The sequence below is a fragment of the Caloenas nicobarica genome, chromosome 1 (assembly GCF_036013445.1).
Source record: "Caloenas nicobarica isolate bCalNic1 chromosome 1, bCalNic1.hap1, whole genome shotgun sequence".
Classification (NCBI taxonomy): Eukaryota; Metazoa; Chordata; class Aves; order Columbiformes; family Columbidae; genus Caloenas; species Caloenas nicobarica.
Window position 1 is genome coordinate 191931182 of NC_088245.1, and position 18039 is coordinate 191949220.

General features: G+C 40.3%; 1 protein-coding gene across 1 annotated transcript in view; it reads right to left on the reverse strand.

The window, feature by feature from the left end:
- B3GLCT (beta 3-glucosyltransferase) overlaps window positions 1–17726 on the reverse strand; it is a 62898-nt gene extending 45172 nt beyond the window's left edge. Inside the window, exons 1-3 of the mRNA XM_065627108.1 lie at window positions 17521–17726; window positions 9153–9214; window positions 6128–6167 (exon numbers count right to left, since the gene is read on the reverse strand). Of these exons, the coding sequence (XP_065483180.1) occupies window positions 6128–6167; window positions 9153–9214; window positions 17521–17608 (190 nt within the window). The 5' untranslated portion in view covers window positions 17609–17726. The remainder of the gene's footprint in view (window positions 1–6127; window positions 6168–9152; window positions 9215–17520) is intronic.
- Window positions 17727–18039: the final 313 nt, after the last annotated feature.

The window sequence follows — 18039 nt, forward strand, 5'->3', positions numbered from 1 at the left end:
ACCATAACTAAGTAGCAACGTATAAAATGAGGAGTCATTATATTACAGTCTCTGTTGGATTTGCCAGGAAAGGCAGGTACTGTGTGGAAAGTGTGCAGATGAGGAAACTTATTGTAGTAGCTGAAAAGGTACAAGTGACTGACCAATGACTGCCTAAACAACAAAAACAACAGTAATGATGTTCAGTGTTCAAGGAGGTAGCAGATGACTTGTGGGGAGGGTGGACAGGGATTGAGAACTGCATTTACATTCTGTCACTCGAGGTGACAGATCAGGCGTAAGAGATAATGGGTTCTAGTTGATTCAAGGAGGAGACAGCACAGAAAAGGCTGCTGAGTTAATGTTCAAGGGTGACATCACTCCAAGACAAGACAGTACCAAAAGTAAACAAATCAGAGGTGAAGTCCCATGGGACCTGTACAGAATGTCAAAAATGTGGAGAAAGAACAAAGTGCACAACAGAACAACAAAAAAAAATGTAGGAGTCAAACTTCAGAAAAGCAGAACTTCAAGACCACCATCATTAGCAATATTATGAAAGCTGACAGGGATATTAAAGATATAAAACCTATAAGAGAGCTTTCAGAGAACAGTTACTGGTATCCCATTGAAATCAAACTTTGAGTGAGATACAGGAGATGTCAAATTGAAGACAGACCATGATGAAAGTTCAGTAGAGAAAATCCAGAGAGTCACAACTGACTGGAAGCTGCCAGATTTTACTACAAACAACACCTTTGTGAAGACAAACATCCCAATGACAGAGCAGTATTTCAACATTTTGAATCTGCGGTTTCACTGCAGTATATATTCAAGTTTTACATCATGCAATACTTATTTTTTAAAATGTATATTCTTGCACTGTAAATCAAGCCAACCTAAAAGATCCTAGTCTCACATCAAAATCTTGACCTCTAGGTTAAAAATGCTAACTTGGCAAATAGATTAGAATGAGTGAAGAACAGGGGAACAAAGATAGAGGAAGAATGTCCACCGAAGGAAAGTAGTAATCTCAAGGAAAAAGAGTAAAACCGAACACATGGAGAAGGATGACAGGAAAAACAGTGGCAACAAAAAGAGCATTAACCCCAGTCATCTTGCTGAGATTATAAGAAGATTGCCATGTCTAAGACCTGATCATCAATTACATTCCTTTGTTCCTCTGACCAGTTACTTGTTAATTTAGACCTTTGACAGCTCAAAGCTGCAGTTAAATGTTTTTCTACTTCCTCTCAATACTCTTTTCCCTCAATTTATTAGCTTAATGACCAAGACAAGCTCTGAAAATGTCAAATTGTTTGAGGTTTCTGGTGATAAAGTTGTGGAGATGGCGCAAGCACTAACAGAGATACCAGTTCCGATTTCACATTTTTCCCATGCAGCATTCCTTCATGCTCTGACCCACTCAACAAAATATTTAAACACTCCCCAGCCCCCTAATAAAAATGTCTGAATAGCAGCTATTTGCTTTCTAGCCCAAAATTTGCTAGATTTCCTGTGCAAAAATTAAACTTTGTGTGAAAATCGAAATGACACTTCAATGATGCTAGTGAGAGTCAAAGGGCTAAAACTACATGCACAACATTGAAAATATTCCCAGAGATAAAAAGCAAAAACTATGTTGCTTTATATAATTACTATTTTAGTATCAGTACATTTACAGATGTGAAAGCATCCAAATTAGACTAATTTTCACTCATGGTACATTTAACAACAGCTGTGATATCCCACAATATAATACTTTCTAGGAATAATCTAATAACTACTTCGGTGTTACTGCTTTAATCCAATGGCAATAGTTTCCTCTGCTATAGACACTTTAAAATAGCCCATTAAAAGAAATATTCGGCGTATTAAAATGTCAACAGAAAGTATGTAAAATTTTAAACACTTAAATGGTTCCCCGAGTTGAGAAATAGTCAACCAAGCAAGGCAAAGAATGGAGTCGTTTGGAAGATTAATATCCAGAAGAGCTCATGATATACTTTATTTCTCTTGTTGTCTTCTCTTATTTTCCTAAGACATTTCCATATCTGGAAAATATCTTCAACAATCTTGAATGCTCATTGATTGGAAATATACTGCAAGTTCATTAAAAAATAATATTAAAAAAAAAGTTGGGAAACAGGAATGCTGAAACTTCCTGAATCTTATCACCACCATGTCTTGTTGCAAAACAGAATGAAGCTTTAATAAGCTTTTAACTAGCCAGTAACAGTAATGTGTGTTTCAGCAAGTATACAATGGCCCTATACAAAATACACCTCCTTAGGAATTAGCCCTAAATCAGTTCAAAAGATGGCAATGGAGAAATACTAATATTTGGAAGATAAGCATTACAGTATAAGGACCAGCACAAATAAACTACCTGTATGATTTTTTTTATAACAAACTTTATTCACCACAAAAGGCTGTTTTAGTCAACTCAAAGCTACTGAAAAAAAAAAATAACCTTTCTGGCCAAAAAATGAACATTTCTGCTTTATTCTCTGGCAGAGGATAAAGCATTCACTCAGGATACAAGAAACCCAAATTCTCATTTGTGAGATACTTTGGACCTGGATATAGGTCTTTGACGTTCTAAGTCAGTCTCTTAATTTCCAGGTTGCAAATATATTCTGAGGTGGGTCTTCCCACTCCTTTCCTATTCTAGAAATGGAGAAGAGTGAAAATGATGCCTGACCTTCCTAATTATCTGACTCTCCTGAAACAAGTGGGCACCCAGAACCATGTCTCTGGCTCACTGAATGTTTAAAAGCATCATTAAAAAGGCAGAACAGGCATCAACAGAAAAGACAGAATTCCAGGATGATTTATACACTTTCTGGAGTATGTGTGACATGGTCCAAACCATTTTCACAAAAATGACAATTATGAATTTAAAACAACTAGGATGCAGTCTGACCTATGCACACTGCATAGCTCCTGGAGTATAACCACTGGCCTCTAATAGGTAAAAGAATGTCAACGACACCTTTGCAGCTCTGTCAATGGTGCTTAAATCTAACTCCTCTTTTCTTTGGGTTTTTCTTTCCTAAGAAATGATGGAAATAAAATTAGGACTAAATGTAATATTTGTACAATGAAAATAGGTTTTTCATTCCAGTGAGAAAGTACAAAATGTCTCATCATTTAGCCAGACAAAATCTAAACTGGTGCTTTAATTCACAAACTGGAGGCTCTACAGTGCAGGTCAGAAAACCCAGCTTCCAATTTGGGCTTAAAAAAATTAGGCCACTTGCATATTCTTTAGGCCTTCCCCTACTTTTACAGAATCATAGAATAGTTTATGTTGGAAGAGACCTTCAAAGCTCATCTACTCCAACCCCCCCTGCAATGAGCAGGGACATCTTCACTAGATGAGGTTGCTCAGAGCCCCGTCCAGCCTGGCCTTGAGTGTCTCCAGGGATGCCAACTCTAAAATCAACCTGAGACTCCAGATGAGGATCTTTTAATCCTTGTATTTTGACTAGATTTTAGTAGCCTAGTATAAAGCTTCCACAGTTAAAAGCAGAGACGAGTATTTTCTCACACTAAGAATAATAATTTGTAAGTGTATTGGGATCTTTCTGGATCTCAGTCACCCTCTGGAAGTGCCCCTCTCTTTCTACAGACCACAGAAGGAATCTAGAGAACTTGTACTCCCAAGCTCAATGCTTCCTTGAGTTTCAAAAGGTGGCGAAATCACGGTACACCAGCCTGAAATAGCCGGTGCCTCACTTCAAGAAAATATTTGCTTTTATTACTCGAATATTCTAAAAGCTGAAAACACTGTTGGTTAGCAATATAGTCTATCATTGGGAACAAATACACCCACCAATAGAGTATCTACACATCCACATGAAGGGCAAGACGTTTTGCCATGGTGTGGCAATGATGACCCACCATTGGTAAGTCACATCACTGACCTTTTGGCTGGACTATCACACATCCATGCCTGAAACTCTGTGCACACCAACCAACCCGGAAAGCTACACCACATTCTGGGTAGACAAAGCAATCATGAGAACGTCAAGTTCAGTCTTCTCTGTATTACGCTTGTCTTCCCAGTGACTGGGATATCAAGAGGTTGATAACTGTCTTCAAAGGCTTGGGATGGGCACTTAAAAGATCACTTAAACTCTGAAAGGCAAACTATAGCTGGTAACTTTGCTTCCTTGGTACAAAGGTACAGCTTATTTATAAAAGTGAAAGAATTTTCTTGTATAACAGTTTGAGAAAGAAGAATGAAAAAAAAAAATCACAGGAACTATGAACCATCAAGTACTTTTTTCTGTTTCAAGTCCTTCCCACAGAAATGTGTTAAAAGAGACTTTAAAAAAAAAAAAAATCCTCCCTAAGGAGAGGCATAATCTTGCTTTAAAAAAGATACAGAACACAAGAAATGGCACATTACCTTTAAAGGTCCCTTCCAACGCAAACTATTCTATGATTCTATAATCAGACCAATTGTCTATCCAGTCCAATATATTATCTTCAACAGTAGCAACAGGAAACACTATTTAGGGACAGCACAAAACCTTCATTTTCTCCAGTGTTCCTCATACTCTCACAGCATCCACAACTATTGTATTAGGAAATGGCAGAAGATACATTGCTGCCTATTTATCTCACCATACATTTATGGACTTGTCTCCTCTTGAAACTGCTGGTATGGTTTACTTCCACAACCTCCTGCAGCAGCACGTTTCTAAATTTTGCTACCTGCTGCATAAAATATGTTTGTCTGCTTTAAAGTGATCTCCTACTGAAACAAACAATAGATGACAGATGGTGGTTGTATCAGTAACGTACCATTGTAGCATTCCTAAATATAACTTTCCTAAGTAATGACATTATAGTAAAACTTACGAAAACTGAGCGCTGTCAAAAGGGAAAAAAAAAAAAAAAAAAAAAAAGTCTGTCAGTGGCTCCCTGGGTGTTTTATGAAGTGAGACACAGCAGGTCTGCTGGGAGTGATAAAAGCAGCAACCAGCACCTGGCTGCGCTATGAGGTGGCACAGAGAGAGATGAAAGAACACAAAGAGGAAACGGGCTTTGTTTGACAGCAGGTAAGGATGGGGGAACAGGGACACAGAGAAGTGAACCTTCTACAGTCAGGTCCTGACCTTTCAGTGGTAAAGGGGGGAGATAAATGGGACAAGGGATTTCATTAATTTCCACAGAAGTGGTTATCTCTGCTAGGGACAGAGCTTGTAACCAAGTCCAAAAAAAGGCCATGAACAACCCAAAATCTGATCTTCTCAGTACCATTCAGAGTCCCATTAGCAACTCCATTAAAAGCATACTAAATCTTCCCAGTGTTCAGCTTCTATGTCACAATGAAGCCACAAGTACTCGGAAACTGCTGCAACAGAAACACGGTCAAGCTGGTTGTTTTCAGAACCAGCAGCCCCAAGTGCTCAGGGTTTAGAAGAGGAAAAGCACCATGACAGTCCCAGCTGCTTTAGGAACTGAACTGCTCTACTACAGCAGAGGCAGCACTAGGTCACAGTGCAGAGATTGCACGTCCTTATCTCAGATCTGTAAACTTTTTGCTCGAAGGACATCAGAATTGTTTTCAGAAAACGGAAAAGTTTGCAGAATTTTTATTCACATAATTTACCTCATGTGTCCAGTAAAAGTATATTTTACCACTGAGTACCCTATTAATGTTTGACATGTTTTTAAAAGACTTGTTTCCAGATATTACAAAGTTATTACAAGTTGTTACAAGTAATTTATAATAACCCTATTTATTACAAGTACCATGAGAGCCTAGCAGAATGGTAAAATTCAGTTTCATATAAAGTTTTTACAAGAACTGCTACCAAATATCATGAAATTCGATTTTAAGATACTATGTACTACAAAAAGCAATGCACCAGTTTCATAGTGCAAGTGCACATTTTGAGAAAAAACACTTAACTACATGAATTGCAAATCCAAAGACAGAGAAGCTTCTGTTTGATGAGAGTACATGAGCAAAGAAAAAAATACAAAGTATTTAGGAATCAGCAATTAACAATGTTGTTGAGCATTTAGACACTGTTCACTCTCACAGACACTTTTCAGAGCATAACCATATTTCATTTATACTAAAAAGGCAGCCACAAGCAAAACCAAATACACACTATTCAGTACTTACCTCTGCTTATTTTACTAATTACTCCACTGTTTTCAGACTTCTAGGAGAAAGGAGAAAAGGCAAAATAAGGATATAGGCAAAAACTCAAATATTTCTACAAAGAAACATAGGGAGTCAAAGCATTCATCATATTGTAAATGCAGATGTAGAAGTTTTAATTTAAGAACTAATAAAAAAGCTAAAGCAAAAAGTTTTTGATCATTGAGAGCTGAAATACTCCACGTTTGTATACTATTACTTAGACAAGACAGTAAAAGAATTTTTTAAAAAGAGAAAACTTTTCCATGACTCTATTTATGCCAGAGCTCTTTAAGTTAATAATAACAGTGTTTCTTTTTTTTTTTTTTTTAATATGTATCTCCTGAGCACAAGTTTGGAATATAGAACTCTAATACAATCATACCTGTTCAGTGTGCAAAAAAAGCCCCACCACACTCTTACTCATTTATTCCACTATCAAGCATCTATTGGAATACAATTCTTAAAGGAAGACTCAAAAGCAAGACGAATAAATATGAAAAAGTTGTTGTATGTTACATGACTTCACTGGGATTTACTCAGGTATCACATACATTTGTGATGGAATTTTAACAGAGTGCTGAGGAACAGACAACAGTGACACTGCATTTGCATTGTTAACCACGAAACCAAAACATACACATAAACATATCTTAGGAGCATATTAAATTTCTTCTAAATAACAGAGGCTGTAGGACGTTGTAGGCTGTCAGATGTTGTAGGATTTATCTTGGTTCAAATGTTTTAAGACCTTCAGACAGAAATGCCATACAAGGCACTCCTCAGTAATAAGCTTATATATAGTTTTTCTACCCTTGTGACAATTCCTATTTATAAACGCATTTCCCCCGCCCTTTATTTAAATATCAGTTTTTGGCCCCTCACTACAGGACATTTTGGTGCTGGAGCGAGTGCAGAGGAGGGCGACAAGGCTGGTGAGAAGCCTGGAGCACAAGTCTGATGAGGAGCAGCTGAGGGAACTGGGGCTGTTCAGCCTGGAGAAAAGGAAGCTGAGGGGAGACCTTATCACTCACTACAACTACCTGAAAGGAGGGTGTAGCATGGAGGGTGTTGGTCTCTTCTCCCAAGTAACAAGTGATAGGACAAGAGGAAATGGCCTCAAGTTGCACCAGGGGAGGTTTAGATTGGATATTAGGAAAAAATTCTTCATCCAGAGAGCTGTCAGGCACTGGAACAGTCTGCCCAGAGAAGTGGATGAGTCACCATCCCTGGAGATGTTTAGGAGACATGTAGATGAGGTTCTTAGGGACATGGTTTAGTGGTAGACTTGGTCATGCTAGGTTTATGGTTGGACTCGGTGATCTTAAAGGTCTTTTCCAACCAAAACGATTCTTTCATTCCATTATCCATCTAATCCTTTTAGTCCTACTCACATCAGACAATCTCTCCCTCTGTCCAGATCTGACTTTTACACTGAAATGCAGAAGCTCCAACTTCCTTGGTAGCCATCTGTAAAACCTTTTCAAGAACGACTGCTTTGCATGCATGCTTATGACCCTTTTTTGCTGACTAGGTCAATATAGTTTAAAAAAATTCTTATAAGACTAAGTTACTTTGATGAATATACACAGTACTACCATCTTACAGCATCATATACACCACATTCTAAGACAACTTGTATCATAAACAACATGGGAAGATGAATTTTCTACACAAAAAAGTATGTGTTTTGTAGTACACAGCATGATGAAAAAGCCATATTTTACAATTATCTTTATTAAAACACAGAACAAAACAATTGTTGCCTGTTACATCCCTGTTAGAGAAAAAAAAAAAAAAAAAAAAGATTTTGGCCTGAATAGTTCATCTGAGGGAAAGTTTTGAAACTCTAAAATAGTAGAAAAGCCTTCACAAATTATATTGTATATAAGAATGATCACATTAGGCAGTTGGAGAGAGACAGTAATGGAATTTGACAAACAGCAACTTCTAAATAATGGAAACGGAATGACATTACCTAGTCTCCCAGATACACTGCAGCAGATCAGCAGTTTGCAATACGGATCTTTTTCATTTATGAAAATTACTGTAGACACAGCAGTCATCATCAAAACCAAAAATTATTAGAAACACTGATCTCTAACCATACTTCTATTGCATTTGACACGAGATCACTAGATCTAAATAGCAGTTATATATTCTAACTCTTGATTCATTCCCGAACTTTTTATTTTATTTTCCTCTCTCTTCTACGCATACACAAATATCTGTTACAATGTACATCTGTACATGTAAGAACCTGGTAGATAGAAGTCTGTTAAAAGACATACATGCATACACATCTGACACCCCTTATGCTGTTTAGCAGGAGGATGAGCTCTGACCATTAGTTCTTCTAATCTGCTAATTTGAAATTTCATATGCAAGCTTTACTTGAGCCATGACTTGGGTAGCAATATGTAATAATGCTAATTTAGCAGAGGCAGCCATTTCTCTCTCAACGTATTATATATTTAGCAACACCAAGAAGAAAGGAAAACCTGCCTCTGAACTAATAAAGGTTATGTACTCAAAAGCTATTTTCAACAGCAATAACTCTATCAACTTATAGAAGCTATGCAAAATCGACAAGTTTTTTTTTTTTACTACAAGTTTCTAATGCACTCTTCAGCTGATCCTGGAAAAAAGAAAATAACAAAAACCCCAAAAAACTAATCCTCTTAATACAATGTCAACGTAAATCTGGAAATCCAGCATATGAAATAAATTGAAAGTGCTAAGAATAAGTTTATTCTAGTAACTCTAAGAATCCATAGGATAAAATAAGATCCTAGTAATTCTGACAGAGTAGTGCTACATGCAACTTGTGTCCCATTAAATGCCTCTTATATGCCACACAAAACGACACCATTTGACTTTTAGTACCACTGAAGTCAATGATCAAAACAATCAATGTCGCGGATGTTAGGCTTTCTACTCTGATCTCTTCTAGATGATTTTATAATGTCTGTAAAATGTTCCTGCTCTGGCAATTAAAATTTATTACCTGCAGCACTGGTAGTTCAGTCTCATCTTCTGCACCTTCAGGAACTACACTTACAGCAAAAGCTGAAAGAAAAAGCAGACTTTTTTCATATTATGTGAGCTCATTTTCATGCTTGCAAAGTTCTGCAGCAAAAGAAAAAAACAACATTTAGGTACATTTTCACATGAAATTATACTATATTGGTAATGATCTTTATGAACATAAGACAGTCCGTTCTTACACATCTGCTGCCTGACAATTCTATTCCTGTACATTGCTGAAAAGATCACTCTTTGATGCGAAGCCAATTTATCTTGGCTTCAAGGCAAACAAATCTCACTAAAGAAAAAAAAAAAAAAGCTGATCTGTTCAGTCCAGTTCACTTGACACCACCATAATGTGGTATCACATGGTAGACCTGTATTCCACTCTATCTGCAGTTCAAAGCTGGGATTACCAAAGCTTTGCTTGCAACCACAGAAACTGAAAGCAGCTGACGGAAGTTTATATCAAACTTGAAGATGGCTGTCATACGCTTTGAATGCCATCTTTGAGCAACAGTCAAACTTCTTAACGTACAAGAGACCCAAATAAATGTTTATAAAAAGAACAGAGACCCCAAAGAGCTTATTTGCACAGACCTAGTATTATCTTAAACCTTTTATACTGACATCGCCCTATGCATACACTTTGGGTTTGTATTAAGAAAATAATCATAAAAAAGGTTTGTTTGTTGGTTTCTTGTTGATGTAGTCATCTAATCAATTTGTCTCAGGTTGCTCATTTGTACAAGTAGCTCCATTTAACATAAGAAAGCTTTCCTAAGAAGACTTTTTCTTAAAGGTACCAAAAAGATGCAAATGTAAGTAAATTGCTATAATCTGGAAAGAACTCAGGACACTACTCATCATGGTCATATAGATGGTTTTCTTAAAAACTGAGGCAGAAAAAAAAAAAATCAATAGATTCCAGTGGAGTGTCTCACTACAAGCTTAAATTATTTATTGCTTGAAATCGATTTCAAAGTGAATTGCTAGCAACTGTCAATTCCTTTGACACGCTAGAAAGCTGGAATGTAGGAAAGCAAGAAGACAAGATTCCAAAGCCTGTGGTGCTCCATCTCTGGCTATCTGTACCCCTGTGCTCTTTCAACTGGACACCAAATTTCATCAAGTGTCTAGGAGTTGAGTTTCATAATGACATCTCAGGTCCTGACAACTTGAATTTCAAATCATTCCACTAGATGCAGACGTCCCAAAATCATTCTCACACAGTAGACTCATATTGGCCACAGCCACATTTCAATAAGGCATTTAGCCAGGAAGAAGAACACAGTAGGAGTGTCCCCTCAATCCCGTCTTTGAGTAAACGTCTTGTACTTCTAGTTCGAAAGTGCCCAGAGAATACCTCAATCTGCCTATTGTATCCCTTGCTGACAACATGTTCTGATGATTTTCCTCCTTCTCTTGCAACATAACAATACTTAGAGCTCCAGGCAAGGAGTATCTTCGGCTACACAAACCAGATCCACATCTACGTGACACAATCTGAATTAGAAGATCAACACAAAACACCCTCATTCCAGGAAATGTACTAATTACATAGTATTAACTCGAAGAAGCATCACCTCATAAATTCAGCTTATTCACAGAACTGAATCCAAGCAGAATTTTCATGACTTTCAGTTTTCAATATTCAGCTGAGGAATAAGCAACACAAGACCTGAAACAACTGTGACTGACAAGAGATGCTGCTTCTCTCGCCATAACATTCAATCATGCCACACTGCTTCTAAGATTTATAAAATATTAATGCACATGATCTTTGAAACAAATCAAACAATACTCAAGATAACCTGGAAAAAAGACGACCTATTTCATACTATGTCTTTGAGAGCTCTTCAGGGAACTATTTTAACAATCTATTTCATCTTCATATTACAGAACCACAGAATTGTTGAAGTTGAAAAGGATCCCTGAAGATCATCTAGTGAAACTCCCTGCAAAGCAGGACACTCAGGATCTTGCCTAGTCATGTTCTGAGTATTTCCTAGGACAGAGGCTCCACAAACTCTCCAAGCAACCTTGTCCCCTTGATAGGACAAGGGGTAATGGCTCTAAGCTAAAGGAGCAGAGATTCAGGCTAGACATGAAGAAGAATTTTTTTTTTACAATGTGGGTGGTGAAACACAGGGGCAGGTTGCCCAGAGAGGCGGTAGATGCCCCATCCCTGGAGACATTCAAGGCCAGGCTGGACGGGGCTCTAGGCAACTTGATGTAGTTGAAGACGTCTCTGCCCATTGCAGGCAGGATTTCCTCTGAAGGTCCCTTCCAACCCAAACTATTCTACAATTCCTGTGTTCAATCACTCTTGGCAGGGTGTGGAGGGAAGTATTTCTTATGCTTAAATAGAATTTCCTGTATTTTGGTTTGTGTCAAATGTTATGTCCTGTTAGGCACCAGAGAGCCTGGCTCTGTCTTCTTTAACGCCCCCCAACAGGCATTTAAGACATTTGTAAGATCCTCCCAGAACCTTCTCTTCTCCAGGCTGAACAGCCCCAGCTCCTTCAGCCTCTCCTAATTTGTCAGGTGTTCCAATCTATTAATAACCTTCATGGTCCTTTGCTAGTCCATGTCTCCCTTGTACTGTGGAGCCCAGACCTGGACACAACATCCAGGTGTGTCTCACCAGTGCCAGGTGGAGAGGAAGCATCACCTCCCTTGACCTGCTGGAAACACTCTTCCTAATGCAGCCCAGGAGGCTGTTGGCCATATTTGTCACAATGGCACACTGCTGGTTCATGGTCAGTTCATTGCCCACCAGGACCCTCAGGTCCTTCTCTGCCAAGCTGCTTTCCCGACAGCGTGCACCCATCGTGCACTGGTGCATGGGGCGACTCCTCACCAGGGGCAGGACTTGGCATTTCCCTTTGCTGAACTCAGTTTCCCACGTTTCCTGTTTACCCATTTTTCCAGCCACTGAGGTCCCTCTGAATGGTAGCACAACCAGCTGGTGCATCAGCCCCTCCAGCTCATTTTGTATCCTCTGCAAACTTATTGAGGGTGCACTTTGTCCCACTGTCCAAGTCATTAATGAAGAGCCTAAACACTACTGGAGTCATTATCAATCCCTGGAATGCACCACACCACTGATGAGAGCCCATGAACCCAGCAAGTCAGTTTTCTGTCCACCTCACTGTCCATATATCTAGGCCATACTTCATCAGTTTGTGTATGACATTACAGGAGACAATACTGAACTCCTTGCTAAAGCTGAGATAACACCCACTGCTTTGCCCACATTCACAAAGACAGTCATCTCATCAAAGAAGATGTTTGGGCTGGTCAAGCGTGATTGTCCCTTCATAAAAACATGTTGACTACTCCCAGTTACCTTCTTGTCCTTCATACATTTGTGTTGTCCTTCCTTGTTTGACAATGGTGTCCAGGATTATTTGACTCACCACCTTCACATGGACTGAGGTGACACTGGCCAACTTATAGTTGCCCCAGATTTTCTTCCTTGCCCTCCTTGAAGACAAGGGTGACATTTGCTCTCTTCTAGTCTTCAGGAATCTCTTCCTTTCAAAGATTATCAAGACATCGTCAAGCTCCATCAGCATTTGTGGGTGCCTCCCATCAGGTCTTGTGGACTTCTATATGTCCAGTTTTGTTTAAATGTTCCCTAAACTGATCCTCCTCCTGTGAGGGTAACTCTTGTTGCTCCAGACTTTCCCATGAGTTTCAGTGGCGTGGGACTGCTGAAGGCCAGTCTCACCAGTACAGACCAAGGCAAAGCAAAGGTTTGATTTCCTCGCCCTCTTTCATGTCCTTCTTTCAACCATGTCCCTCCCCTCACTCAGAAGCAGGTCCACATTCTCCATAGTCTCTATTTTGCTGCTGACACATCTGTAAAAGCCCTTTTTCTTGCCTTTCACAAGTTGAATCCCTGGCCACATTCAACTCCCGATGGGCTCTGGCTTTCCTAATGGCATACCTGCACTCTCAGTGTCTCCATATTACCCTTGGGGTGACCTGACCCTCTTTCCATCCCTTGTGTGCTTCTTTTTTATGTCTTAGTTTTGTCAGGAGCTCCTTGTTCATGCATGTGCACTTCCTGCCAGCTTTGCTTGCCTTCCTGCATGTGGGGATGGACCATTCTTGAGCTTGCAGAGGGTGAACCTTGAAAATCAACTAGCTCTCCCGGACCACCTCCCATATCAATCTCTCTGTACTGGTGAGGACAGGAGAAGACCAAATATGCCTGGCTAAAAACGACTTTTGTTGCAGCTGCCCTGACATACAGTGCAACTTCAATACCCACACACATCATTCATTAAACAAACCAATATCTGTGATGAAAGTTTAAGTCTCGCTATATACCATCATTATTCTTTCTAGTGATTTCAGACATGCAGCCTCCCCTTTTTTCCCAACAAATACACATATTAAAATTACTCTGTATCTTTTACATTAAATATTCCAGGATGACTTTTACCAGATAATACATTTTAATGACAAGAACTGCTCAGTTTATTTTCAAACTACTGAAGAACCATTCACTAAACTGACTAGCAGACCCCTGAAGACACCACAAAAAAGCCTCAAGAGTCTTCACCCAACAGTAACCAAGCTTTTCACTCAGGCAGACTCTATTAATTCATTTTAGCAACAAATACACCATGGCCCCTCTACTACCTGATTAGCAAATCTGTTATACACACATAAGTTGATATGAGAAAAGCAGTCTTCAGGAGTAAACTGGGATGCACTTGAGGGGTAAATTCAGGCCTTACTAACATATGACCAAGACTGCTCTGGCTAAGCAACCTGACCTCTCCGCTTGGCAATAAATATCCTCTTCTAAGGATTTGCTGGGAAATGGGCGGCACTAGAAGAACATGGTAAATCTAGCTGGCATATGACTTACCAACAAAGGGGCCACAGGGCAGGTAGGAAATACAGTGCCTGGGTGCAAGTGGACATCTCTAATATAATTCATGCATCCACAATTCCCTCCCAAGAGTTTCTGAAGAAGGTGTGCCCAGGAGTGGGCCACAGATAGAAAACATTTAACACAAGCAGGTCATGACCAGATCAGTTGTACAACACAGGTAGAAACTCTTTGTGGCAAGGATATATCTTTGTTGTGTATAAAGTACACAAGCACAAAGAAACATGACCTATGTCTGGGAGCTATCAGATGCTACTATAACAAAACAGTCACTTTTCATGCCCAAACGTGATGATTAATTCAGACAACTGCAACAGATTTCTTCAGTAGAGAACCCCCCAAGACATACATCAATCACTGGAGCTAGAGGTCCCTTTGCTGACTCCACGACTTCCTCTAGTCCCTTTGAGTTTCTTGATGCAATGCAAGCACAGCTCAGGTGGAACACTGACTTACCATAGAGCACAGTGAAAATATATTGCAAGAAGAAACTGACTGGCTCGTAACAGTTCAAACTGTGGCACCCCAGTAACCAAAAACGTTAGAGTGATTAAGTGCACAATTTTTTGCAAACAAAGCTATCTAAAGCAGAAAAAAACCAGCAAGGCACTATATTAAATGCAACCTGTAATTTTGTATTTGTCACTTCATTATTTAATGCATTGTGTACTTTGAAGTTTGTTAACACATGTAGCTATTCACATCATTTGGCACAAGCAGACAGAGGCTGAATGTGTCAATTGCCAGTCCTCCCCTGCTTCTGCTAAATGCTCAAGAAATAAGGATAAATAAGAAAAGGAAAGAAATTTTAGAAATACTTCAAAGCTCTTTATTTTAATCAATCTTATCTTTATTTCTTTTGAAAGCAGCACTAAAATTCACTGAAAAAGCTAGACAACATTTTTGGGTCCATTCGAAACCTGGAAATTTAATCAGATAATATAATATAAGCAGCTTCAATTGCTATTGATTATTCTCAAGTATTCCATTATTTCCATTAAAATTTTGGTGAGTAAATAAACTGGCTTATAATACTAGAAAGTAAATCTTAATCATTTATTTTCATTGTTCAGCAACTGAACTGCAGGAATACGTCCCAACAAACTATCAGGAAAATGGGTGTAAATGCTGTAGTATTAAACCACAGTATACTGTACAAACATATACAATGATATAATACCACATTAAAAATGTAGAAGTAATCCTTTCTTCAGCAGTAGTCTTTTGAGTGCAAACAGCTTCCAAATGTTTACAATTATATGTCCTTTAAATGCAAAGGAGGTTAAAAACTGAGGAGTTAATTCTTTTGATCTCATAGAGAAAATCCATTTGAGGCAGAAAGGCAACACTTCTGTTATCTTCCTCTTTTATGGTCTGATTCCAGGTTGACTGACCCCAAAGTCATTCCGATCACCCCACTGGGCTGTGGGTCAGTTTGAACGACCTACATAAAAGTTATGAGTCTATGACTTACGTATGGCAAAACCATGACTTCAAATAACAGAAGCTACTGATTATGCCATACACAATAGACAAAATATTTAACATATAATTTCTTTGTATTCTCATTTAATAAAAGGCCCATTTTTGGTTTGGTTGGGTTTTCTCCCCCTCCCACGTTTTCCAAGAACATAAGATTCTATAGATTTACATGATTTCAGAGAAAATCTGCACCGACGCTGCCAGTGAAGGAGACAGGATCTTCCATAATAAGACAGCTTGAGAGCACTAGCAAGCAAAATAATTTAGTTTCCTGTATTTTTATGCAGGTTTTTATAATATTTCTTCATTGTTGCTACCCTATCAGCAAAGACCTTGATCTAGCTAGGTAAGAATGAAGACTTAGAAATTTATCAACCCAAAACGGGGAGAGAACAGGAAAGAAAAGGAGGACGGAGTGATGAAAGCAAATTTCCAGCATCTGAAGCTTTACATAAAATAAAAGCAACTCTTTTTATTTCTTTACTAAATTTCTTTAAGCTAATGGCACATATTGGAAGAAGGCAGCTGAAATCACCACTGTGAGCCACTGACATGCCTAAATGAGTGCTGTGTACACCTGTATCTTTATAAAAAGGAAGCAAAGAAAAACTAAAGAAGAAAAAGCATCATCATTATCCCTTCTGATTGTCTAGAAGTTAGACCAAACAAAATAATATGAATATGTTTTCCCATTCTGCAAGCTGCCACCATCAAGCCAGGATTTATGAAATTACTGAACTACCAACAGACAAGGTGTTTTCTCCTGTGAAATGCAATCCAAATTATTTCCATTTTCCAAGAGCATAGCTGGTTGTTTTGCAAACTTACTATCCTGGCCATCTCCAAAGCATGGGATATTTATGTAAGAAAGGACTTTATTACAAAAGGATATTTTAAAAACGACAAGAAAGCTATGACATTGCAATAAGCTTCAGATGAATAAATCCTATACAAGGATTAATCAAGACCTACTAAACAAGAGGTAACTCCACAAGCAAGAACCCATTTTTTTTCCATTTCTGGATGTATGTATGCATGTATGTAAAATAAATATCCATACAAACATGGGGAAAATTGAAGCTGTTATTCTCTGACTCTGACTACAATCTGTTCGAGGTTACAAGTGCTATTTAATTCCTCACTGAAGCACTGGAGTAAAACTACTCATCCCAAAAAGAATGAAATACAGCTTTGGGCAGAGCAGTAGAGTATGAGGACTCCTCCAAAAACCAAACTGCACAGGTGAAAGGAAAAGTGTTTTACAAGAGAAAAATCAAAACAGCAGTTTCACTTTGCGGAAAACAGGATTTGTTTGTACCACGTTTCCCCTGCAGAATTCTGATCTGCAAGCCATACTAGTGGAAGAGCATCAAATCGAAAGGCTCAGAACAAACTGACAAGCTAATGCTGAAAGAGATGGAAACGCTGAGGAACAGAAATAATGAAAAACAGAACAGATGTAAACATTCGTCTCTTACACTCACAGCAACTCCAAACTCCAAGAGCTTGTAGCAATCCGATTGCTAACATACTACTAACCCTTCTCTTTTAATCTTCTCCCACCTGCCTAGACACATTGAAAACGTCTCTAAAACTTAATAAGAAATCGGTAATTTTTTTTTCTGTGCTGAGGCTTTCCCCAGGCGGTACTAGCGTTCCACCTCCCCTCGGCAGCACAGTCAGTGAGGCGCTATTTCAAACACGAGCCCGAACTGGCTCGGCCCGCGCTGCAGCGCAGCGCCGCAACAAACTTCGGGGGAAGGGGCACGTCCTGCCTCCGCCCGTTCCCCTCTCGGGCCGGGACAGGGGGTGACGAAGCGGCGGCGGCTCCGGCGCCCCCCAAGCTCTCCAGCTGTCCTGTGCCCTCCTCCCCCTCGTCACCTCCGCGGAGCGGCCGAACGTCCCGGGTCTCCCCCCTTCACCTCGCCATGGCGTCCCGGCCCCGGCCACTCACCCCAGGTGCGGAGCGGCGGGACAAGGAAGAAGAGGTGGGCGCACGCAGCGAAGAGGAGCCGGCGGTTGCAGCCGGGCTGCCCAGACATCTTGGCGAGGGCCGCCGAGCCGCACGGCGCGGAGGGGAGGAGGAGAAGGGACACGGGGCGCCCGGCTGCCCGGCTCTGCCGCAGGAGCGCGGGCGAGCGGCCTCGGGCCGGTGGCGGTGCCGCCAGCCCGCCCTTCTCCCCTCCCTCCTCCCGCCCTCCCCGCCAGGGCCCGGCAGGACCGGGCGCCAGCGCCGGCGGGAGGGGGAGGCGGAGCGGCGCCGCGGCGCCCTCTGGCGGGCGGCAGCGGGAGAGGCGGCGGCCTCGGCCCCGCGCCTGCCCGCCGGCTCCGGCCTCCCGGGACCGCGGCAGCGACCGCTCCGCGGGCTCCCAGGCCTCTCGGGCCGGCCGGCGGCGCTGTCAGCTCCCCGGGGGCACCCGGAGATCCTACAGCCCTGTATGCAGTTATGGACTAAAGATCCAACCCCTAATAA